This window comes from Passer domesticus, chromosome Z, assembly GCF_036417665.1.
Source record: "Passer domesticus isolate bPasDom1 chromosome Z, bPasDom1.hap1, whole genome shotgun sequence".
In the NCBI taxonomy this organism is placed as follows: Eukaryota; Metazoa; Chordata; class Aves; order Passeriformes; family Passeridae; genus Passer; species Passer domesticus.
In genome coordinates this window covers 62600197-62624665 of record NC_087512.1, presented here as the reverse complement: position 1 = coordinate 62624665, position 24469 = coordinate 62600197, and the positions used below count along the sequence as shown (strand labels likewise).

The window sequence follows — 24469 nt, the reverse complement described above, 5'->3', positions numbered from 1 at the left end:
ACAAACTGCAATCCAGCCTTGAGAACGGTAGTGTCAGTGCCCTTGGTGCCAATCTCATTTCTCACTTGATAAGTTGATGAATAAAGGTCACTTCAAACATTAATTCAGAGGACATTCATGGTTTTATCCTTGATGCACATAATTCTGCCTTTGTGAAGCCATAGTCCAGTACTCTCAGAAGTGATCCTCTTAGGATGTGTTCATTATGTACTTTGACTTAGGTTGTTGGAGCAGAATGTTGTTCCGGGGACACATTTCTCTGAGTCAACAAAATTAATTTTTCTCTGCCTTTCATCCTTCTGAGGTTGTTTTCTCTTTTTCTATAGTGAATGAGGCTGCCTACTTCTGGAAATTCTAGTACCTCAGCTGGCATCTATTCTCTACTGTTACATTCTTCTAATGTCTGATACAGAGGCTGAGGACTGACGAGACAGTCCGACATTTGAGGGTCTAAAAGGTTTTTTCCAACCTACAAATCCTATTGCAAATTAAACTTATGCAAATGCTTACAATCCGCAGGTTGGTTGCAAAACTGAGTTGTCAGACACTACCAGCCACATTGTCGAATCTCTCACCGCTCCCCAGCGAGAAACTGGGACCCCAAAACCCACCGGGCACGTCTCCTTTCGTTCGCGGCTCTTGCACGGGGAGAACACATCGCTGGGATGGGGCACCAGCGGCGGAAGGCCGGGGCTGGGGGCACGCCGCGCTCCGCCGGACACCCGCGGGAAGGCGAAGGGTGCGGAGCGGCCTCCCGCCCTCCTTGCGCCGCAACCACTCCCCGTAAAGAAAGTCACCAGGGGGTGGGGAAATGGTAACAGCTCCAGGAAGCCGCCGGCGGCACCGAGAGACACCGAGGGAAGGCAGCCCGCGGGGTGGCAGCTGCCAGCCCGCACCCGCCGCCATGAGCTCCCCGCAGCGGCCGCCGCTCGCTCACGTCTTCAAGGGGACCTTCGTGCACTCCAGCGCCTCCGCCCCCATGGAGATCCTGCACGGACACCTTCTGGGGGTGGACGATAACGGGACAGTGAGTGGGGGGCTCGGGCGGGGTGTGGCGGGCGCCGGCGCGGTGCGGGCGGCGGGAGATGCCCGGAGTGACCCTTGCGGCCCCGAGTCCGGGTGGCCAGGGGCAGGGCCGGCTCCGCCGCTCTGTGCAGGGAAAGCGGAGCATTTTCGCGCTCCTGTCTGTCGGGGCAGGCGCCGCGGAGAAGGAATTTCGCACTTGCGGGAGCTGGAGTTAACCGGGATGGAGCGTCCCTTCGGCACGAGCCTGCAGCTGGCATAAATCTGCTTTTGGGCTGTGCCGGGTGTTCCCGGAACAGCAGCGTTCCTAGACCTGGCTTTCTTTCAGATTCTCTGTTTTCTTTCAGTTTCACAAGCTGGATTTTGATTCTCAGGATGTCTAAACAGTGATGGTGAAATTAGCTGTCTACCCACTGCACAGCCATCTAAACGAGGCTTTTTTTGTCTTCTTGTCGCAAAAATCCTCCCCATGGCGTATACCCATAAAGAGTTAGAAAGATCATTATGTGGGGCATTTCAGTAGTATGAACCAAGCTTAAAACAAGCGTTGCACTTGCTGATAATGTAGGAGAGAGTCTGGCAGGGAGGCAGTGTCATTTCCTTAGCCCTTATCACACTTGAAAATCAGTTTCATAGTGCAGGTTGTGCAAGTAAACTGGTGATTTCTTGTAAACTCAATAACATATGGTCACCCTGTATTAAATCTAAAAAAGTAGCTTTCTTTCTTGTGGCTAAATAACAGGCTTCAGTGTGTCAGGCTTCAGTAACATTTGAAATATGTGCAAAACACAGTTTGAGCCCTAACAGTGCATTTTCTCTATTCACATTTGACCATGAGGGCCTGTTTCAAGACAGCCCTTTTGTAGCTGTTGAGGAGTCTGGTGCAAGGTGTCTAGAAGTCTGTGAGGAACTGTATTTTGACGAACAAGAGGGGAGTAAAAACTTGCATAGTTATGTATTGGCTGGTCTTAAACAATAGATCTAAATGAAAAAGGTTTGGCTGGTTAACTCGGGTGCACAAGGCAGAAATCTATACTCTATCGCACTCTCTTTAATGTCAGTTCTGGAAAAGTGTCTCTACACAGCATCCATATGAAATCAAGATTTTTTAGTGATTTTCTTGAAAAAGAAATATCTTAGTAAGCAACACCTAGGGATCTGTGCTCTCAGTTACTCTCTCCTTTTCCTAGGGAACAAGGATTAATAGTATACTATTTTTCTTGCATAAATTGGCAGAATTTTTTTTTAAATCCATTGCAACACTATCTTCCTAAAACAAAATTCCCACCAGAATACAGTGACAAGCACTTTTATTTTATTCTCTTTTTATTACAAATTCTTGACATTTTAATATATGCTCTCTTTTCTCTCTATTACTCATAATGTAGCCTCATGCAGAACAACCACTGGAATCACAGAAGAGGTGGCTTTTCAAGAAAGACATAGTGGTTATAAAATTACTTACCTTTATTTTTCAAATTTACACCAAAACTGCTTCTGTTTTCCTCCCAAATATGTAGATTTAACTAAACAGGTGTCCTTCTTTTGCCTCATGTTGCTGACTCCACCATGGAAAAATTTTGCATGGTCTCTGACACTGTGTGTCAGAGCTTGTATGAACAACTGGGTTCTGTTTTACAGTGAGTCCCTGCATTTTACATCCAAGGGATATAAAATGTCATCTCTCTGCTTTGCCCAAGATGAAAACAAAGTTTTATGAAGAAAAACATTGCTTTTGGATATAAACCCTGAATTTATCATCAAGTTAGCAAAGTAAGGACCATGTTTAACTGAGTGGTTTGCAGAGCAGTGTAGTGTCTTCCTTGAGGAACGGCAAAGAGAAAGACCAGTATTCCTCAGGGTAAACAAAACAGACATAGGTGCAAAATATTAATTGTTATTGAAATGTTGGTGTGATTGTCCTAGGTGAGTAGAATATTAAGGAAATAGAAAAAAATATTAAGCTAAAAGCCCTTGTGGAAGTCATGAAAAGAACAAGAGTTGTGGAATAAGGATTTTGAGCATCAGGTTTGATTTAAGCCAGTTGTGACAGCAAGTGGACATCTGTCAGCTGTACAAGGAGGAAGGTGCCATCTATCTGGAGTTCATTGCTCCCCTTTTTCAGCAGGTGGGCAGTTCCTTTAGCCGCTGGGTGTTGCAAATGTTCTTGTCTCTCATTTAGCCTTGCATTCCAGTTTTGGGAACTAGGCAAACAACAGGCATCATTTAACTGTGGGAACAGGGAGGGAGGAGAGCATGTGGGAGGGGAAAGGAATAGACCCCTTCTCATGTTCCCCTCTGAATGTCATGGATCCAAGCAAACCATGTTCCTTCCGCCAGTATAATTACCTTTCCATTTTCTTGTTAGTAAAATACTTGCTCTGTGGTGCATGAAGGCACTCAGGATTTGCTACATCAGGGTTGATGCGTGGTTTAGTTGACCAGCTATGCTTTAATGTAAGAGCTTTGGCCATCACTTGGTATACAAAAGGCCTGAGTTAGTCACAAGTGTTGGGAGAACTTTACCCCTGATCTTTGGATTCTTTAGCCCCATTACGTGAGTAACACGTGAGAACTTACAGAAGTGTTTGGACAATGGGGTTAGCTGCCACTAATTTTGTGTTTTGTGATACACCTTTCCCAGAGTGCCAGTTATTTTCCTTGGCTTTCTTCTTTAAAGCTGAAGTTCTTAGTCTTGTGCACTTCTCTTGACTCTGTAGTGACTCTGGTGTAGAATTTCTTCTTGCTTCTACAGTGTTGAGGTGCAGAACTAATTAAAAGAACTGTGCATCCAGTTGGTTACCTTGAATGCACAAGCAAATACTAGAGCAAATATCCAGGCATAGGATCTCAAAGAGTTTAAAGCATTCAGCATTAGAAATGCATCCTAAAGCAATGGGGAACAACTCTTGGCTGACAAAGGAATTCCATTGGGAAGTCTGTTTGAAAAAAGTATAGATGTCTTGTTGATTTACCCATAGTCTAATTCAACCATAATAAACCAGGTGTCAGGTTTAGAATTGATTTAATGTATCCAGCTTCCTTGAAACATATTTTCTTCATTTTTCCATGATTTAGGTATTTTATTTTTCTGCACCCTAAGAGTACATTACAGCCACTGCTTTTCCATGGCAACGCCTGTTTTCAGAATTTGTCATCTGGTGTTTCATGTTTTTCTCTCTCTCTTTTTTTCCCCTCCCTCTTCACCCTTCTCCTCACCAGAAGCTCTTACATTGCTCATTCTGTATCCATTTTGACTTCAATATCTGAATGACATTTTCTTTATTGCACATCAGATATTTCTGGTCTGTATTCCAAACCTTCTGCAGTTAAATTAAGTTGGATGTATTCCTCTTTGCATGGAGGACAATACTGCTTCTTGTTAACTATTAATGGAACACTACAAACTTACAATTTTTGCTAGTGTGGTATTTATTTATATGGCATTATTTTAATATTTTTTTCTGACTTAAAAGGTAAAATATCTGCTCTTTAAACAATATAAATCATGCCATCCATGACTAATTTAAAAGACAAGACAGCCAATAACTTATTGTGTACATTTTAGGAGTGTTTACAGTTTAGCAGCTTTGCTTATTTTTATCTATGGAAAAAACAGAAAATAGTGTATTTCTATGCAAAAGAAGCACACAGATAAAGAATGGCCTTCAAATAAGTGGGAACAATGCTTTTTTCAGTCCTCTTGCTCTTCCTCCTAAGTTTCTTCCTATTGCCGTTTTACAAGTACTAAGTTTTGCCTTCTTCAATGTAGTTTTGTTTTTCTTTTTAACTGTTGCCCTAGAAGCTGCTGTCATGAGGGTGATACAGACCCTCAGTGTGGATATCATCCCAGGAGCAGAAGGATACTGATAACAGGAAGACTATTCCCTTGAGCTTAAGGGAATGAGCTCTTATAACCAAAGGATTAGAAGACTGTGAATTGGTTTCTGGCAGATGCTGTGGTTAGGGGCAGGAATTTCTGTAAGTTCAGATAGGCAGTCTTTGGCCAGGGAAGACTTCCAAGTCCTCTAAATTGTCAAGTATTGAGGATACTTGGATCCCGTATGGAGCCTGTAGTGGGCATTACAGTTCCTAGGCTCCACAGTCTCTGTTTCCTGAGGAGCTGTCATGCCTATTAGTGATAGACCAGAGAATCAAAGAGTTGAGAATTCAGCACCTAAGAGTCATCTCATAGATTAAAATACCACAGAAGTTAAAAATAAATAGGAAATGTGTTAAAATTCTGACTAGGCAACAGCAACTCATCATCAGTAGAGTATATGTTCTCTAGGAGTCAAATGGGGTTGAGTTTGGCTCAGATCAACAGATTGTAGGGGTTTTTTTTTAAATAAACAAAGAACTCAGCATCCTTTTAGCCCATTCTGTAAAAAGAAAATATTATCCACATTTTCCCCTTCAATTTATTTTCTCATCTTAGGCACTGAAAAAATTAAAAAAGACCAACACAAGCAGAAAATTAGAAAATACTTAGCTTGATGTCAGTCAGTCATAGGCACAGCAGGTAATTTGAGCCCGCTGGTTGTGAATACTGTACCTGCATTCCTGTAAGACTGTTGTACAACTCTTCACAAGTGGCCATAGCATGATATTACCTTGTGGGACACTCAGGTCTGTGCTGTTCTGCCTGTGTATTACCTGAGAAGAAATTAATTGTTTTATTACAAGTTACAAGGTGGATGCAGTTATTCACTGGATTATGAGAAGGTATTTCAAAATCATGCTTGATAGTCAGAAAGAACATGTGTCTCAATGCAAACCTAACACCTCTGTAGTAAGTGTGTAAAATTGGTTTTAAGATATAACTTGTTTTGCCTTCACATAAAGCCGATGTGGGATGCACATTTAAGGTACTTAACTATGTTTTCTTTTTTTTTAGATTGTGTTTGTGGAACAAGCTGATCAGCTAGAGCAACTGGCTAAGACGTGGGGGTTCAAAACATCTGACATAAGACAACTGAGTAAACAGTATGTGTTTTGTTAAGATTAGCTACAGGAAATGCAGTTTGTTCTTTGAGTGAGGTAAAGCGAGTCTTTGGAATACCTTTTGACAGCGACACATTAAACCCGTATGATGCCCATATATTTAATGGCCAAAATTCCATTTTAGTGCACTAAGAGCTTTTTACCCAAAGGTGCCTGGATGCAACTCGGAGGATGGACAGTCCGTATTCTTTTAGCATTCCTTGGTTTGGGATTGCAGACATGGCTGAATTGTGCTGGCTGATGTATGCTGCACAGAACAAAATGCCATATTTAATTTTCAAGCATAATCTCTTCCGTGCTCGCAGAAGTGAGTGCCATTCTATCTTGAGCTTACATTTTATATCCATTTTGTTTAGCAGTGGGCTGTGCCTAACATGAAAGTCTAGATGTAGTAAATGTAGGTAACTCTGACACTGCAGACATGAAACTCATTTGCTTGGACTTTGACACATTGCATAATAAAAATTAATACAAGATGAAGATTTAAACCCTTTAAATGCAGAGCTTTTGATTTCTCACTATACTGCAGCTGGAGCATTTATTTTTTCTTCATCCAGTGAAATCCTCCAACTTTTATGGTGAAGTGAAAAAGTTTTGGACTGTGTGAAAAGTTTTGGATTATGCTTTGCATGTAGTAGCACTGTAAATGAATTGTGGCTTATAATTGAGAGCTACAACTACCCTCTAGTAATCAAATGTTGAAAAACTTCTATGCTTTGCTGAAAGGCTAATCATTCAGTATATATGAATAATCAGATTTTTTCTTCAATTGAAATAGCCTGAGTAAAATGGAAGGTGCTGAGAATGTGAATCAGATTGAGGAAGACTTTTCAGCATTTTTGCCTGTAAGAAAACAGAAAAAAAGAGGAGCTAAAAAGAGAAAAAATTCAGTTCATTCATAGTCAGGGAGTAGAAAAGAGGAGTGAGAGAAATGTTATGCAGTAAGGAGTTTCAGCACAAAACAAAATAGCCATAGCAACTTCCTAGTAATATTGATATATTAATTCCTCTTATTGCATGAACATTGCATGACAACATATAGTTTTACAGTTACATTGTAAATTGTCTTTCCCATCAAGATATTGAGCAGTGCTTTTTTAACCAGTGTCTGTGTCTGCATTTTTAGACAGAGAGTCTGCTCTTCCATTAAGCCTTGAAATTCATTGACTTTATATATCTCTATAGGCATATAAATAACATAGAAAGAAAACTGGCATATAGAAAGTCACATTTTGTAAATTTAATGGTCAGGAAGCTAGAGGCATTCCATATATATTCAAACTGGGAAACAAGACTGCGTACAAATCTCTTTTTCAGGTGGATTCTATAGTGGAGTAATTTTAGTTATTGTGAGTTCAGTTCCCCTTTGTTTGCTGGCATTTAGGGTGGGTCAATATTAGAGACCATTAGATTAATCATACTCTTAAGCTGTTTTTCTCACAGTTAGTATTTTGCTGTGGAAATGATATTACTCAACTGCTTCATACCAAAATATGGGTATGGGTAGAGGTACAGCAGGAGTTAATAGGCTGATGCTGGAAGAGACAGATTAATCTGTACTTGCCACTTATTCTGGTGAATTTTAATCAAGTACACTGTTTAAAACAAAGCTAATTACTATGGAGAATTTTAAGGCATTTTGTATTATTACAATTTTATTTTCTTTCCTTAGTGAATTCTTCATGCCGGGATTGGTTGATACACATATTCATGCTCCTCAGTATTCATTTACTGGTACAAGAGTAGACCTGCCTCTTTTGCAGTGGTTGACTGCATACACATTCCCAACAGAAGCCAAATACCAGGACAGTGGTTTTGCAGAAGAAGTGTACACCAGAGTTGTTGTAAGTCCTGCAAATGATGTTTACCTACTTGGTGACATTCATTTTTGTGTAATATTGGCATGTTCTCAGAAGGTCAGCAGAAAGAGTAGAGAATGTTTTACTGTCATGGAAACCAGATAAAGCCAAGATAGCCACTGTTCCAATTGCTAGTCAAGACTGTCTGTTCCTAGTTACAGCCTTGTTCTCGTGTTGCTGGCAGTAGAGTTCATTTAATCACAAGGTTAAAAATGAACTGTTTATCACTTTTTCTGAATATAATGACAATTACTAATCTACAAAACTAACCTGCTCTCAGAATTTGTACAGCCAGCAGGTGTAGACCACCTCAATGTAGCAATAACCAAGCATAGTAAAAAAAAATAAAATCAGGGGATGTTTCATTTCTTGCACAAACATCCTCTGTTATGACATCTGCAAAAACCACATGAAAGAGAAGATACTTCTGATAGATGACAAATCTGGGGTGTTCTGGAGGAGTAAAGGAAGACATTGCTGCTGCAGAGGTCTTTATAGTGAGAATGTCTTTCACTGCAGGGGCTTTAGAAGGAGTCTCTCCATGGTACTGTGGGCCAAACAAAGACTGTGTTGGAGCTAGACTGGTTCTGAGTGTCATAAAGTTTTTAAGATCCACTGAATGAACAACAGGCACCTAGGTCATATTGCAGAGTAATAGTTCTGGCCTGTAACTGAAATTTATCCTTTAATATGTGGACTGAAATATCTTCAACAGATAAAATTATTTGGCCAGCATAACTTGTCTATTACCCTGGCAGCATCTGTTGTCGATATAATAACATAACAAATCTAAAATAAATAGTTATGCAGTTTCCTGCCACACAAATTTTAAAAGAAATTACTTTCTGCCATCTGCCATGATAAAAGCATGCAGGAGTAGCCTGGTCATAAGCTCCAGTGACAAGCACACATGCCTTCAAGTGCTTAAAACGTAGAGGTGACATCACCTCTGAGCTGTGTGCCCAACACACTGTTGCAGTGCAGGCTGAGTGACCCCAGCACATCTAGAGAGCTCACCCTGCAAGGTGAGTGTGCAGTATCATCTGCAAAAGAGCTGCCAGAGAGAGGTGGAAGTTAGGCTCTCCCCATGTGAATCAAATAGAACAGGGTCAGGAAAATGTCTTCACCCGCAGAAGATACAGAATACCAGTCACTCTGCAGTGTTTGATGGGGCCAATTATAACCTTCATCTGTTAGAAACAGAGCTAAACTTTCATGGAGCAGATGTTTTTTTCATAAGTATCATTGTGCTTATGAAGTTGTAATGAAAAAGCAGTGGATTTTTTCAAATCAAAGTTCTGTTTCCAACAAACACCTTCTATACTCAGCAAAAGAAACAATTTAGGTGAAATTTTCCTGCTTTTAGCTGGAACCTTCTCTTTGTGTTGAAGTTTTGGAAACAGAATGTCTTTAGATTTACTTTAACAAAGCTGTTAGAATACCAGAAGTAAAGAATTCTGAATTTTAAAAGCTAGAAAAGAAAAAGGCAACTTGTCTTAGTAATGGCATTACTATTTTGAGACTTTTTTTGGAACTTCTAAAGATTCTCATTTGAGTGTTGTAAGGAATAGACAGAGCTTGGCTTCATGTTTGTCAAATAATTAACTCTAGACTTCCTCCAAACATTGTGTGGGACATCCCACTTTTATCTAATTAAAAAAAAATTAAGAAAATTCTCAAATTACTTGGCAGCCAGAATCCAAAATATAGTTTAGGCCTGTATGTTGGATAAGTGGTCAACATAGTTTACATCACTCCCAAGGACAAGAGAAGATACAAATTTCATCATGAATTAATGTAACTAAAATACCTGGTAATTTACTATTATGTTCCCCAAAAGTAATATGGAGATTTCCTTTCAAATGGTATATTAGATAAATAATTAGCTCATAGTCTGAGTGGTTTTGCTCAGTTTGCTTTTACAGTTAAGTTTGATACTTGGTATTTGGGAACAACAAAGGTTTTTGATACATGAAAACCTGACATGTTTTTCCAGCTAGATCGGGTTGCTAAAAGAAAACCACCATGTTCCCCAAAATCCTTGCTTTGCTAACACTAGTAAACAGTGCTTCACCATGAAAATTGGAGACCCTTTCATAACTAGGAAACGGCAAAAAGTACTAGTTGTTTGTACTTCTAAATATAAGTTGGAGTATTTCCTGTTTGGGGAAAGGAATAGAGACTGGTTTCTATGGGTTTAGCCACTGAAAAATTTTGTGAGGAGTTCTTTGTATTTATTAACCCTCAGACTTAAAAAAAGCTTTATGAAATTAAAAATCTATATTTTTACCTTCCCACTTCACTGCAAAATTTCACAATAACTAAATGTTCTTGCAGTTTGAAATGAGACTTCCTGTTCTGAATTTTGACAGCTTTACTGGTTTTTTTCTCAGACAGTTGAAACTGATTTCTTTTTTTAGAGACGAACTCTAAAGAATGGCACGACTACAGCTTGCTACTTTGCAACAATTCACACAGACAGTTCCCTTCTTCTTGCTGAAATTATAGGTAAGTCTAACAGTGAGTTTTGAAGGATTGTGTGGATTGCATTAGTTGAAGGAAACAATGTTTAGGAGTTTAGATTAGCTACGGATCTGTCTCCTAATTAGTTTTTTATTCATTGAACCTGTCACACTGCGTCCCCAAACCCCACCTGTTACCCATTTTCACTTAAATACCTCTATCCAATGATTGTTATTCCTTCTCATTCCCAAATCAGCTGCTGGCTGAGCTTGAATTAGGTCTGTTGGACTTGTTCTTCAGCTGCAGCTCTCTGCTTTTTCTAACTTTTTGTTATTTGAGGTTTTAAAGAACTGAATGTCAGGAGGCCCAGTCAGTGCATTAATTTCCTGATACACTGAGGTCTCAATCAATATCAAAAATCTTCACACACCCTCTGAAATCAGCGAAGTGGAAGCTGCATCAGAATTTTATTCTTTCCTTCTGTTCATAGTTGCAAATGCTTGCTGTTTGAAAATGTTGTTGTTCTTGCAGGATTTCTCAAGGCTCAGACAGCTCAAAAAGCAGAGAAATTTAATAAGAATTTCAAATTTCATCGAAAATTAGCTATTCTGATTTATTAGGAAAATTTTAAAGCCATTACATTAAACAACTTAAATAGTAAATGTGGACTAAGAGATCTGATTTTAAAACACATTTGACAGCCTAGAATTGGATATTATATATGTGTTTTACACAAGTTCTGATTTATTCATCTAGCATGGGTAAATCTCAAGAAAGAGTCTAGAATAGATCTGGAAATTTCTCCCTCTAACTGCATGTGGGAGGCCTGTTAGCAATCTTTGCCTGGTAGCATAAAGAGAGATGGTTTGCTAAGATCTTTATGCCTTCTCTCATCTTCAGGTAGTCTTCTACTACAGCTACTGTACTTTGATGCTTGTGTTTCTCATCCTTTGTGTCATAGCTGTCTTCATAGACTACCATTAAGAATTCTGGTTGTGGTTCAATTATAGTAATCTAGTTATTATTTATAAAATTGAGTATTAATGTGGAAGACAGCTCCTATTTGATATTGTTTGTTTCCTTATTTCGTCTTTTCTTTTTATCCTTAAAAGTCACATGAATGATCCTAACTTGAGACAAGACAGGAGCATAAATTCTGGTCATCCTAAATGGAAGTGGGTGGGGTGGACTTTGTTTATTTCCCTACAAGCTTTGGTAATGGTTTCTGAAAATCAGTGATTCTGAGATTTATATTCTGATGCATCTCAACAGATAAATTTGGTCAACGAGCATTTGTTGGAAAAGTCTGCATGGATGTGAATGACAGTGTTCCAGAATACAAAGAGATTACTGCTGACTCTATCCAAGAGACAGAAAGGTAAAATGATAAAATTTGTGGCATAACCTTTTAAAATAAGATTTTTCATACATCTGAGAAGTGAATGTGAATCTGTCCAAGAGCTACAGGTGTGAATTTATTAGCATCAGGGTTTTTCTTCCAATAGTACTGTCCCCTACTGTCCTGGCAATAACCCTGCACTGCCCAAGTAGCATCTCTTTGGCTTTTCTAAAGAGAGGGAGAAACTACATATCTAGGATTTGAGAAGATATGTCTGTTTTCTACTGCCTCTTTTCCCTTTCACAGCTGTGTATGTCAGGCCATGGGACCTGACATACAGTGGTGAGGTGGCAGCCAGTTCCTTCATCCCTGTTAACTTCTAAGCTATTTCCTTCCACCATTTAGGTTAAGGCTTTATTCAAGTTGTAGAACTCAGCTTTCATGTACCCCATTTTAAACATCTCTTCTCCATCACAGCACCAGCCAAACTACTCCAACATGCAGCTGAGAGAATGAAGGAGAATCAAATGAAGGCAACGTTTGTAGCGGAGCAGAGCCAACACTGGATTATAGGAGTTTACTATGATGTTTCTCATGTCTTTCACACCCATGCTCAGAAAACAGTTAAGAACACATACAGCTCTTCTCATGGGACTATCTATTTACTTATATAAAAGTGTCAGATGTCATGCTGAAAGAGAAAACCCCTAAGAGTAATATAAATATATTTTGACACTTATATGCGGTTGCTCTCTTGTTTTTACAAATGATGCTAAAGGCGTGACAGCAAAAGTTAGAAATGGTCATGTATTTCTAATAGTGTTTATATTTAAAGAAATTTTCAAAACATTCACTCTTTTAACATTTGTTTCCCTCTATGTAAATCCCCAGCTTCCATAATACAGTGCAAGTCCTGCCAAATAGGTCTGAAAGAAGCAGAACTTCTTTAAAAGAAGTTTCAAAAGCTTCAGAAGGATTTAAAGAGCTTTCTTTTAAATGTCTATCTTGTGCCTCCAACTTATTCCCTTTTGATTGTGTAATAAGAAACATTTCTCAACTTTGGGTGACAGGTTGCCACAAGTACTCCATAGCTGTGTAGGGAATAGGGCTGTGTGCTTCTTGTCATGGATCTGGAGTACTTATCCGAATCACAGCAGTTCAATTGCAGAAGAATGAAAGAGCTGTTTCATTAAGAGAGCAACATGTTAGTTGGGTTTTTGTTGCTTGTTTTTTTAAGAATCTAAGAAATGTTATCTGTCACACTGTCAGATAATGGACTACACTCATTTCAGTTACTTAGAGTTAACATTCAGAAATATTTATATTTTGTGCATGGAAATAAGATACAATTCCAACTACTTCATATATTAAATTTAAATTAATCAAGAATTTGAACCTATGATTCTTTGTCAAAGAGGATTTAATAAAAAGTTAGGGAATGGAACTCTAGATTAGATATGCTACTATTAGTTATAGTCAGCTGCAAAGATGAGAACCTATGTTGAAGTCTGTTCTGCTACAGAAGACAGTGATTTGAAGCTGAGCTTCTTTCCTTATGGAGAAGTACATAACCCAACAAATTACAGTCTATATTTGCAAAACATATTTAATCACATTTCATCAGTTTTGAAACAGCTCACACTGTTCAAGGAATGTGAGAAAGAATAAAAACAGTCACATTGAAATTTTGACTTGTCAACTGGGCATTAGATTTCTGTTAAAGCTTCTGCTCAAGTGCGTATTTTATTGATCAAGTTCTGATCATAAAGCTTCTGATCAAGTGTGATCAGGTTAATTGGTAAGAGGAGAAACAGGCAGGTGATAGCTAATTTGCTTGGCATTTTCGCTCTCAAGTTAGACGGGGTGGGCTCAAACTCCTTTGGTCATTGCAAAAGTCAAACTCAAATTTCTCATTTCCATCTGGTGATCTAGCGCAAGGTTCATTTTCTTTTTCCTCTGGACACATTTGAAAAACTTGATACAACATGTGTTGTGATTAAAATTACACAATTTTCGTACTACAAATTGTGACATAAAAATTCACAGAGATCCTGTCCAGAAAGCATCTCAAACTGTCTTTCACATGTCATTTACATACACTGAACAAATGGGCTTTCGAAGATTTTCCTGCTTCCAAAGTAGGAGGAAGTTTAGTAGGAGGGAGTTTAGTTATCATCTGCATTATCTGTAGTGACTGCTTGGGGTTTTTTGTAGAGGTCTGAGGTAGCATTTTAGTTAACAGAGTAAGTAAATCTTTATTTTCCGGAAGGTAGATAGTCTATACACTAACACTAATATAAGCATTTCCAAAAATCAGGGGTTCTTTAAGTGAACAAGGACATATGAATCTACTGTAGATATAAAGTTTTGCTGCATCTTTTAAAATTTGGATTTGAAAAGGTTTAAACACTGCAATTTGAATTCACGGGCAAACAAATTTAAGTTTGGTATGTTTTTTCTTTCTTCAATATTGCAGCTCTAGATTATAATTATGTTTTCAATTCATTTAATGTAGGATGTGTTTGGTTTTCAGAGAGAGATCGGAATAATTGCTGCTTGTCTAATGCTGAGTATTGCTATGAAACAATAGTCATCATGTTTGGAGTCAAATTTAAAACTAGCATAATTTGGTGTCACTGTGCTGACTTCATTGTGTTCCTTTTTTTATTTCTTCTGAAGGTCTGGCTCAACATTTTGTATAAAAATTGATCTGTCTGAAATGTTTAACAGGGTATCCAAGTATATATTTTTTATATTTTTCATGATTTATTACATAGAGGGCAGATTTATAGCAACTTTATTTCTACCCTTTTTCAGGTTTGTTAGAGAACTACTGGAAAAGAAAGTAAGTAGTGTTCTTTATTGAATTCACTTCTGTATTCAGAAGATGCTGTGTGAACACATGAAATAATTAATCCTGCTATCCGAATCTGTTGTCTTAGTGACAAATCAATAAATATACATATTTCTGTGTAATTTACAGATATCGTCACTCTGAAAAATGTTCTAGTCATGTTGGGAAATGTACTTATAACAGTATAAAATCAGTTTTCTCTTCTCAGAGCAGAGCAATGTTATCTGTGTTTCTCTACTGAGTTTGAAAAACCTGACTTCCTAGAAAGGATGATTTTCTTGTTAAGAAAGGTGGAATTCAATTTATCACTCTGTAGTATAGAAGTAGACAGACTAATTGAAGGAATTGTCACCAGCAGAAATCATCATTTTTTTCAGTAAAGTTACTAATTCACTATAAAATTAGTGTTTTGGGTCAGTGCATGTCTTAAAGTGTGTTTCTAAAGACATTCATGCTTACACTCCTATGGTAAAGATAGAAGTTTACACTCCAACATTATATACAATAGTACTTATCAGCCTTTGCTTTTCAGTGGCTTCTTTTCATATCCCATCTCAAATTATTCAAGAGCAGTTGCCTGGAGTTTAGTGCCTAAACTGATTATATCACTAGAGTAATGCCTAAACTATGTATCACTAGGGTAAATTGGCTAATTTGCAAAGACCTATGCTCCTTTTTTCTGGGAGATAATACAAGGAACTGCAGTCCAAGTTATCACTTACTGGCTTGTGCTAAACTCTTGCCTCTGACTGGTGACAAAATTGTAATCCTGCTAACTATTTCTTTAGGAAAATTTTAATCTAGAGATGCAAGGTGTAAACCTCTGTAGTTCTTAGTGTCTTCTCCACTATTTCCTACTGTATGGCATGTCTGATTATACCACCATTCTTCTTATCTAAGGAGTTTAGGGGTATGTTGCTGTTATGCGTAAAGATTGGACACGAAAATGGCTTTGGTTTTGTAGAAGCTTGCAATTTTGCATCATTATATCTTCAATAGTCACAGAAGCGTGACTGAAAAAAATCTGGTCATTCAACTGACTTATATCTCATCATGCATTTAGACTGTCAGCAAATATGAAAAAATATCCAGTGCTGCTGAAGACTGGTGAAATTTCAGCAGCTTGATGAAAGTTCTAATAAAAACAAATTCTTTAATAAAGTTTATTAAAATTGTTGTAAGAAACCCCCACTTTCATTCTCTGTTTCTGTAATGAGATGTCTAATGAAAGCAAGGAAATGACTATACAGCTTAATTTGAGTTGGCAAGAATGCAGTAAGCAGTAAGCAATGTAGAAGACAAAATGTAATTGCCAAGTAAATGCTAGTCTTATGGTTACTGAAATGTATAGGTAGAATACAAACCTCATCTCCTATTATTTTCAGTATCCCAGAGTACAGCCTATCATAACCCCCCGCTTTGGCCCCTCTTGCACAGAGGACTTGCTGAATGCCCTTGGGGATTTAGCACAAACCCACGATCTCCACGTGCAGGTAAGCTCTGAGAGCTCTGTGTGCCGTTTAAGTGGTGTGGACAGACAGCATGCTGACCACCTGAAGAACCTTTGGGAGGAGATACTTATCTGCTGCCCTGAGCTCAGCATCCACTCTGTTGTATGCTTGTTCTCTCTTTCACCTCGCAACAACACTGTGTATTATTTTAACATCTTCCTGAAACAAAGTGGGGACATTGTGTCATCACATTGCTGGGATGGACATGTGTACTGTCTCATATCACTTTATTCCTTTAAGGAACAAATGGGGCTACTTCTTTAGGTCCTATGAAAACTTCTTGAGGTCTGATGAAAAAAGAGATGCAAGGATTAGATTGAACTGTAGGCTTTACAAGCACTTTTTTATGAATGTATGTTTAGCACCAGTAGATTGCTCAGAAGATTGCAATGTCAGGTTCAATGCTGTTTAAAGGACTCGCTCTATGCATTTTTTTGTTGCAGAGTCACATAAGTGAGACTGAGGAAGAAATCAAACTTGTGGAGGACATGTTTCCTGCCTACCAGAATTACACTGAACTGTATGATAAAAACAAGCTGCTAACCAGCAAGGTAGCCTCATAGAAACTTCCCAAATATGACTTACATTAGTCCATGTAGAATTCATTAGAATATGATGGTTTACTGTATTTACCCGAAAAATTTGTATTGTTCTGTCAAGGTCAGTGACATCTGGGGAAAAGGAAATTTGTTTTATGTTCTATGTTGAGGTGTTGGATCTTTAAACAAGCCTACAGTGTTCCTAAGTATTTTAGAGGAGGTGAAAAGAAAAATATTTTATGCTCCCTGATGCATTTTCTAAAGGCTCCAAAGAGAATCAGGGCAGTGGGATTAGAAGGAAGCTAGTTAAAGCTGGTATTGTAGGAACTGGCAATTCTTGTACATTACCTATTTATCTTTGTATTCCAAGGATGTAATCCTATTTTTGCAGTTTGCCTGAAGATTTCTTCTGTAGTGTTACGTTGGACCAGCTTCACTTTCTTCCTATGGAGAAGTGGCCCTCCGTGTTGAATTCTAAACATCAACTGTGCTTGCAGACAGATGCACTTTACTGCTCTGACTATCCAAAAGCACTCTCACCTCATTTTACCAGCTTATTTTACCGAGCTTTGAGAGGCACACTAGCCCAAAGAATTGAAATTCATTACAGCTTTATGCTGTTGAGATAAATGTGATATACCTGCCCACAGTAATTACAGGCTGGAGACCCAGGGCACACCTAATTAGATAGTGGACTGCCCATGCAAAATTGAAAATGAACAGCCTAACTATGGTCAGAGTACCTAAAAATCAGTCAAGTTCATTAAAAAAATTGTGAGAGACTTTTCAGACACACAAGCGTAACAGCTGGAAACTCCCTAAGAATTAGCTGTTGAGCTCCCAATTCTCTGTTTGAAATTTTACCCTAGTAAATTACTTATTTACTGTCCTTTTGGCTGAGAAATCAATATGGACAACAGAAGTGTGTACACAGAATTATTCTTTATTTTCTTACATGGTCCTTTGCATGCTGATTTGGTGTGCAAGTGTTCTAAAGAGCATATTTTTGCTGCAAAAGCACAGGTCTCTGTGACTTGTATGCACACAAGTGAAAATGGTCATGAAAAATCATGATTACTGGTACTTTCTGGAGTCAGAGTCCTGTATATTTGGAAAAGGATTCTATTAAACACAAGCATGGCAGCAGAGCCTCAGATATTTTCTCCCCATCCACTCAAACCAAGACACCAAATCAATTTTTTGGAAGTGTTTTAAAAGCAGGGATTTTTTTTTTAACTGTTGCTAAAATGTTTCTTTCCTTTTAGAAACAGTACAGATTGGCAGGGATATGCTTCAGTAGCTACCATATGTAGGTCCTTATCTGAAGACGTGGCTATTCTCCTTGTGTTTTCAGCTACAGTGAGCTTGATGAATAGAGATGTGAGGGGTACAGTGCCATTAGGAGATGCTCAGTGGAAGCAGCCTCTGTGCCATGCTCAATTTTATATGCAGATTGTAACAGAACTCTTGCTCCTCTCTTTCAGTGGTCATTTGGCATATGAGGTAACGCAAATTAGATTTGTATGGGAATAATTGGTTTATCCACTATTAAATTATCCTATCCTATACTTCAATGTTTTTCTTGTGAACTTATTTTTAAAGTCAGTTATGTCAGCCTAAAAGTAAAAGCAATATATCGGTTGCATAAAAAATTAGATTATATTTTACATAAAGAATAGTTAATCTCTCTCTCTTTCCCTGGTGCAAACCTTTAGAGAGTTAATAGAAAACATGCTAAGAGTACATACACCTTCCATTTTATCTGATGTATTCCTAGCCCCAGTACTTAATCTCCGTGTTAGCTACAAAATATAAATTGTAAGCTTGTAACAGCACCAGGAGAGCTGGGAAGTTTTCGCTTTTGTCTTTGGTCACAGCAGTCACTGCAAGAGCAAGAACCCTGCATTCTTATATTTAAAAAATGCAAAAAAGCTGAAGGAATGATATGTCAGGCACACTGAAGTTAATCAGCTTTTCCCTTGTGGGTTTTAAGAGCTTAATTCAAGAAATGCATTAATTTCACTAAATGGTAACATGTCCTTTTTGGCTATTTAAAGCAGTGCAGCAAACCTCACAGCCACAGAAGTAAATTAAATATTGAGTAAATTTGTGATTCTCTTTTTCTTTAGACTGTGATGGCACATGCCTGTCATCTTTCTGAAGAAGAGCTGAAACTTTTTAGTCTTCGTGGAGCTGCAATTTCACATTGTCCCAATTCTAACTTTTCGTAAGTTAAAAAAAGAAAATAGGAATGGTGTATAGTTAAATAAAGCTATTATTTGTGTAGTACCCTGAGTTGATGCTACCATTGCAAAGCTATGATATAGAAGCTATATGATACCTCGTGACACCAGAAATGAAATACTGGACATGACCATTCATTATCCACTTCTGCATAGCATGCTCTGGGCCAATTTGTGGTCTTTCAGTTTAGTTATTGCATCTATATCCATATCTATATAAATATTTCTTTTCTAAAAATTTGTTTCTTTTGACTGTTCTGTCAGTGGTAGATGTCAGTGGCATTTCCCTTCCCCCTGAAGTCTGCTAATGTTTTGGGGAAATGGACTATTCTTTCTATTCTTTCTTTCTATTGAGCAGACATGAGATACTGCATGGTATCCAGACAGAATAGTAATAAACCAAATCTTGTACACATTAAGGGAGAGTCTTTGTCATAAAATGGCTCTGCAGTCCTGCTTTTCCTGAACTTTTTCTGCATGTAACACACAGAACATGTTTCTTTTTCCAATCCAGGATGTGCAGTGGTGTCTTAAATGTGCAAAAGGTTCTCGAACACAATGTGAAGCTTGGTCTTGGGACAGGTTAGTAGTTTGCTCTGAAAGTGTTTTTTCTGGAAACCATTGGGAGATACATTCACCTGTTCATATTTAAAAGTCAGCATGTCTCCAGTTTTTGGTCCTCCTTTGTTTTTTTCCACTTGTAAGTAAGAAAGTCTAGACTATTGAAATCTAGGGTTGGTCCAAAACTGTTTCAAAACAAATTTTAAAAATTAGTGAAGACTTTTGTTTGTTGCTGTTTGTGAGCTTAAACAGGACCTGAACATCAACTTTTCAGGTTTCTGTTTTTGTGTTGTGTTCTGTTCACCTGACTATGTGTGAGAGCACCTTTATTGGGAATTAAGCCTTCAGAGACAATGCTTAGCTGTAGAACTTGTTGGGTTTGCCACATATGTCGCTTTAGAACTTTGAATTAAAACTTACAGAAATTTAACGTAGAGACTTCATACCCAAAGCTTTTTTCTAAGACTCTGATCCCTTCTAGATGTTGCAGGTGGATATTCGGCTTCTATGCTTGATGCTATAAGGAAAACAATGGTGGCATCTAATAGCCTTCAGATCAATAAAGTGAATGAAACAGGACTAACTCTTAAAGAAGCTTTTCAGCTAGCCACTCTGGGAGGAAGCCAAGGTAAGAAGAAAATTCTTTAGTGTGCATATGGAGAGCTACAACTCTCTTTGATTATATGTCTCCCTGCCTTCATGGGAGATTCACAGATTTTCTGGTGCCAGAGTGAAATCTAACAGGTAGGCAGAGATAATCCTTCAGTTTCTCATACTCGTCCTAGGCTTTTCAGAGAAGAGTACTCTATTAATGCAGAGAGTTTAATAACGAAATCTTAATGGCTTTTCAGGTTTGTACATTTGCTTTGCAAAGATCCTCAGACTTCTTAGTCATAAGGCTGTTAAGTGCTTGTCTATTTATTGTACCAGCTGGAAATTTGTTTTCTCAGCAACCATCATCTAGAAGAAAAACTGCAATTACTGTAAAATCATGCATTCTATTTGTCATCAGTTTCTAATTTTACTGTGCTTTTTGAGCTGTCAGTGAGGAAGTTTGTTGCAAATCAAAACACCATGCAAATCACTCCTCACTCAAGGAAAAGCAGAAAAACAGGCTTTCCACCATGGTTGTTCAAAACACAGTTGCATTTGCAGAATGCAATCATATAGTATATGGGTTATCCAGTTTTGGAGAACCAGTTTTGCTGTAATCAGTGTGCACATAAAAATAGATAAAATTTAAAAAGTTTTAGTGTAACTGATATGATTTAGCAGAGAGGAAATCCATATGTAAGTGAAAACCTATTATTGTTTCAGTTACCAGAAATGAGCTCACTACCTTTCAAAGCACTGGTCCCAAATCTTCTCAGTGTAACCTGTCTGTAGCTGCCAAAAAGCTCCATTGGGAATTATTAATGGAAGCTTAAAAGATGCAGTGAAAATGTTGTCAATCAGGTCTTCTCAGAACTGTGTTTGAATTCCTGGAGAGTGTAATGGGGGAAGTAGAGAAGACAGAAGATGAGTAGGAAACAAATAGTGTTCTTTTTCCTACAATATATGCTCTTACACAAAGTGTGAGAATAAACTAGCTGAGACACAGAAAGGAAGATCAATAAAATCTGAAACTCTTATGTGGTTTCCGTTCCCAGCTACTCTTGTGCTTTTTCTGTATTAGGTTTCCTTAGTAAAGTGTTAATTTTTAATATAGATTTTAGGCTGTTTTATCCTTACTGAATCACTTTTAAGGGTAGAATATAAATTACTTCTACAAGCTTCCAGTAGCCTGGATACTGAAAATTTCAGTAGCAGAAATTTAAATGAGTGATTATTGTTTTTATAGTTTGCTTTGTTAAGACTTCTAAACATTTATCACCCTCTTGTGTTTAATCTAAAAATTACATTCTGCTCAAAAACCTGAAGGAACATGAGATCATTTTAGTTGAAACTAGTAGGTAATCAAAATATTTCAGAATTTGTAGGAGTTTAAATGTCTTTAAGATATTTTCATATTCCTGCCACTCACAAACTTCAATGACTTCTTAAAGTAACTTCAAGACTGAATTTCCTTTATCAGTGCAATCTGAAAACAAATAAATTATTTGCAGGTATTATGCTCTTTGAGGACTTAATTTCAGGGTATTGGAAAAATAGATTTAATTTACAGATTATTTCTAGAACTTAAAATGGTCCTAATTTATTTCTAAAGAGGCACAAAGGCTTCTCTTTGGGTAGTCTAAGCACTTGCAATTACTCAGTCCCTGAAGATTAATTTTTAGGTTTTCAGGCATGTGGGCCTGAGATCTTGTGCTTGTAATGAAACATTTTAAAAATAAAGCTAAATAATAGACCACAAGGCAAGCCGTACAGGTAGGTATGAGACCTTGAGACTTTCTATGATTATTTTTCCACACCATATTATTCTTTGTTCCTGCTAATTGCAATACTCACTGGATACTTCTTTTATTATCATATTCCTATATGTTACTATTGCAATATGTCTAACAACCTTTCAAAATTGCTTAAACATTTTTAAAAAATGTAGTTGAATACTGCCTTAGCAAGTGAGTGTTATTATATGCTTTACTATTTTTCTGACTTAATTTCATTGCCCCATTTGGAGTTTAAATGTTTTTGGAATATAACCTATTGTTTCTTAAGTCTCTTAAGAGCTCAGGTGCTAACATACTATTCAATTTGGTTTTGGGTTTTTCCTTGTAATCATCTAAATTTTTGTTTGTCTTATGAATATTCAAATAAGTTGCCAGGTACTTCTACATGGTGGAAGGAGGATGGTCCTGATGATGTGTTTATGAGCTTATTTTCTTCCTCAGCTCTAGGACTGGGTGATGTGATTGGAAACTTTGAGGTGGGAAAAGAATTTGATGCACTGTTAATCAACACGAAGGCTTCAGATAGCCCTTTTGACTTGTTCTCTGCTGATGATTTTGAGGTAATCAGAACCGGATTGATGATCCAAACATTAGTGGAAGTGATGTGGTGAAGGTCCATGATACAGAGAGAAAAGGTCTCTTGAGAGTGATTCTGGTGACAGGAATTGGGTGTACTACACCCCTGCTGTCTGTGCTTCAGCCTAGATGTTCCATGGGTTTTTTTCTTCAGAATCTTGCTGACCCCAGTGACAGTTCCAAAACACCATGAGCAAAAATGCATGTAATATTTTAATGCATGTTTTATTAGCCCAAGATGACAATTACAGTTATGTATTTGCAGTGACAAATGGCAGCCAAGAATAAGCAATTTATTTTTAGTCAATACTTAGAGTTCAGACTGAAAAATGGTAGCCTGTTCCCAGAAAAAGGTTAGGTTGCCTTTTCTACATTGCTGTTACAAAATGAAGCAAGCACTCAAGATGGCTAATTTGAGTTAAAAGCACAGTTTTTATGTTAACATTAAAGCAGTGCTGGTTTTATGGTATGGAAACCTCTTCTCATTCAAAATCCTTCTCTGACTAAATAAGATAGTGAAGAGCAGTTGCTAGAGCTTATAGATGTGGTCAGACTGCCTGGAAACAATTCCAGTTCTGTAAAAAGAATTATTTAAGTTTAAATCTATACCTTTTAAGCTGTTATTGTTATTAGCATTTTACAAAAGTTTAAAATTTGCCTTGTTTTCAAAAAGTAAATTATGTATATTAGGTTTTGATTTCACTGTTACTAGGAATATTTAGGAGAAGTGTTATTATCAGTTCTTTCAAGCTTCAAATTATTATGATCGGGGACAGCACATATTGCTTTCTGAATTTGTTTTCTCCCATTTTTTTAAAGGACACTCTCCAGAAGTTCCTGTATCTAGGTATGTTTTGATTTTCAGCTCAAGTTGAATTCTCATTTCCTATATCAAATGTCTAAATTAAAAGTTGGGGTTAATAATAAATTTATTTTTACATTACTAAGTATACATTTGTTTGCAGTAATTAAATATATTTATTCAACTGTTCTATGAACATTAACATGTCCCAAATAATTAGCATTAATATTTGACATTAATAAATAAAATCTGGTTTATAATTGCTTGTAAACATGTCCGGGCAGTGTCCGGACCAGGGGTGCACTGCTGCTGTGTTGTGATGTTGAGGTGCCTGGTGCCAGCTGTGGCCACAGCTGTGTCGTGCTGTAATGAGACTTTTGCCTTTCTGATGAGCTGTCTGGGTCACACCAGCTTTCTTGATGGCTGGCTCCCAAGCCAGTTCAAATACTGTGCAAAAAATAATTTTCTGTACAGATATATAATATTTTTGGGGTTTGGATCTACTGAATATACAGAAAATCCATGACATTATTGCAGCAGCTGAATGCTATGTTTATTTTTTTTTTAAAGCACATGGGTTGCTAAAATATTTATTAATTTTTGTGGTAGCCCTGACTATTTCTCTCCAAATGGACTTTCTTAGTTCTAGGAAATGGTTGCTGCAAATAATGTGTTCCAAAACTGTTTTTGTAGACTGCATAATTGTCATTAATTAAATCAGTGTTTGTATTTATGAACAAATCTCAGTTTTGACCATGTTATTTCAGGTGATGATCGGAATATTTCTGAAGTGTATGTGGCTGGAAAGCAAGTGGTTCCTTTTTCAAGCTCTGTATAAATCAGTTTTCTCTTTGCAAAATACTCTGCTGATCATTCTGCATCTGATTTGGAAAAGATTGATTAAGCACAGTGCCTGATCATCAAGAATGACACCTCACTTTTGGATAATGTTAAAAACTTGCATACATTGAAAATTTCATTAGACCTTTCAAGAATTACTATACCAAAATTTTCATGGTTCTAGAGGGAATGGATATTTAAATTTCTTTGTAAAAATAGCATTTGTGCATTGATTGGGGATTTGATAAATAACTTATTTATAGAGGGCACCTGCGGCTCTGTTTAATAATAGTATAGGAAGCATTATGTGGTACAATGAGATGCTCATTTTCTATAGGAATTTAAAAAAAAAACAAAAACCCTTTGCTTGTAAATTGATTTTGCAGGTAATGAATATCGTGGAAGAATGCAATTTCCATAATATTATTATCAAGTACGGAAAAATCAGTGTCCTTTTAGAGAATG

General features: G+C 37.4%; 1 protein-coding gene across 1 annotated transcript; it reads left to right on the top strand.

The window, feature by feature from the left end:
• Window positions 1-786: 786 nt before the first annotated feature.
• GDA (guanine deaminase) lies at window positions 787-24150 on the top strand. The gene is made up of 14 exons (XM_064405708.1): window positions 787-1027; window positions 5921-6009; window positions 7700-7871; window positions 10307-10394; window positions 11622-11727; window positions 14506-14533; window positions 15928-16035; window positions 16497-16604; window positions 18722-18819; window positions 19350-19417; window positions 19878-20024; window positions 22228-22346; window positions 23182-23209; window positions 23932-24150. The coding sequence occupies exons 1-14, from the start codon at window positions 812-814 to the stop codon at window positions 24000-24002; spliced, it is 1446 nt and encodes a 481-aa protein (XP_064261778.1). The 5' UTR covers window positions 787-811; the 3' UTR covers window positions 24003-24150.
• The last annotated feature ends 319 nt before the right edge of the window (window positions 24151-24469 follow it).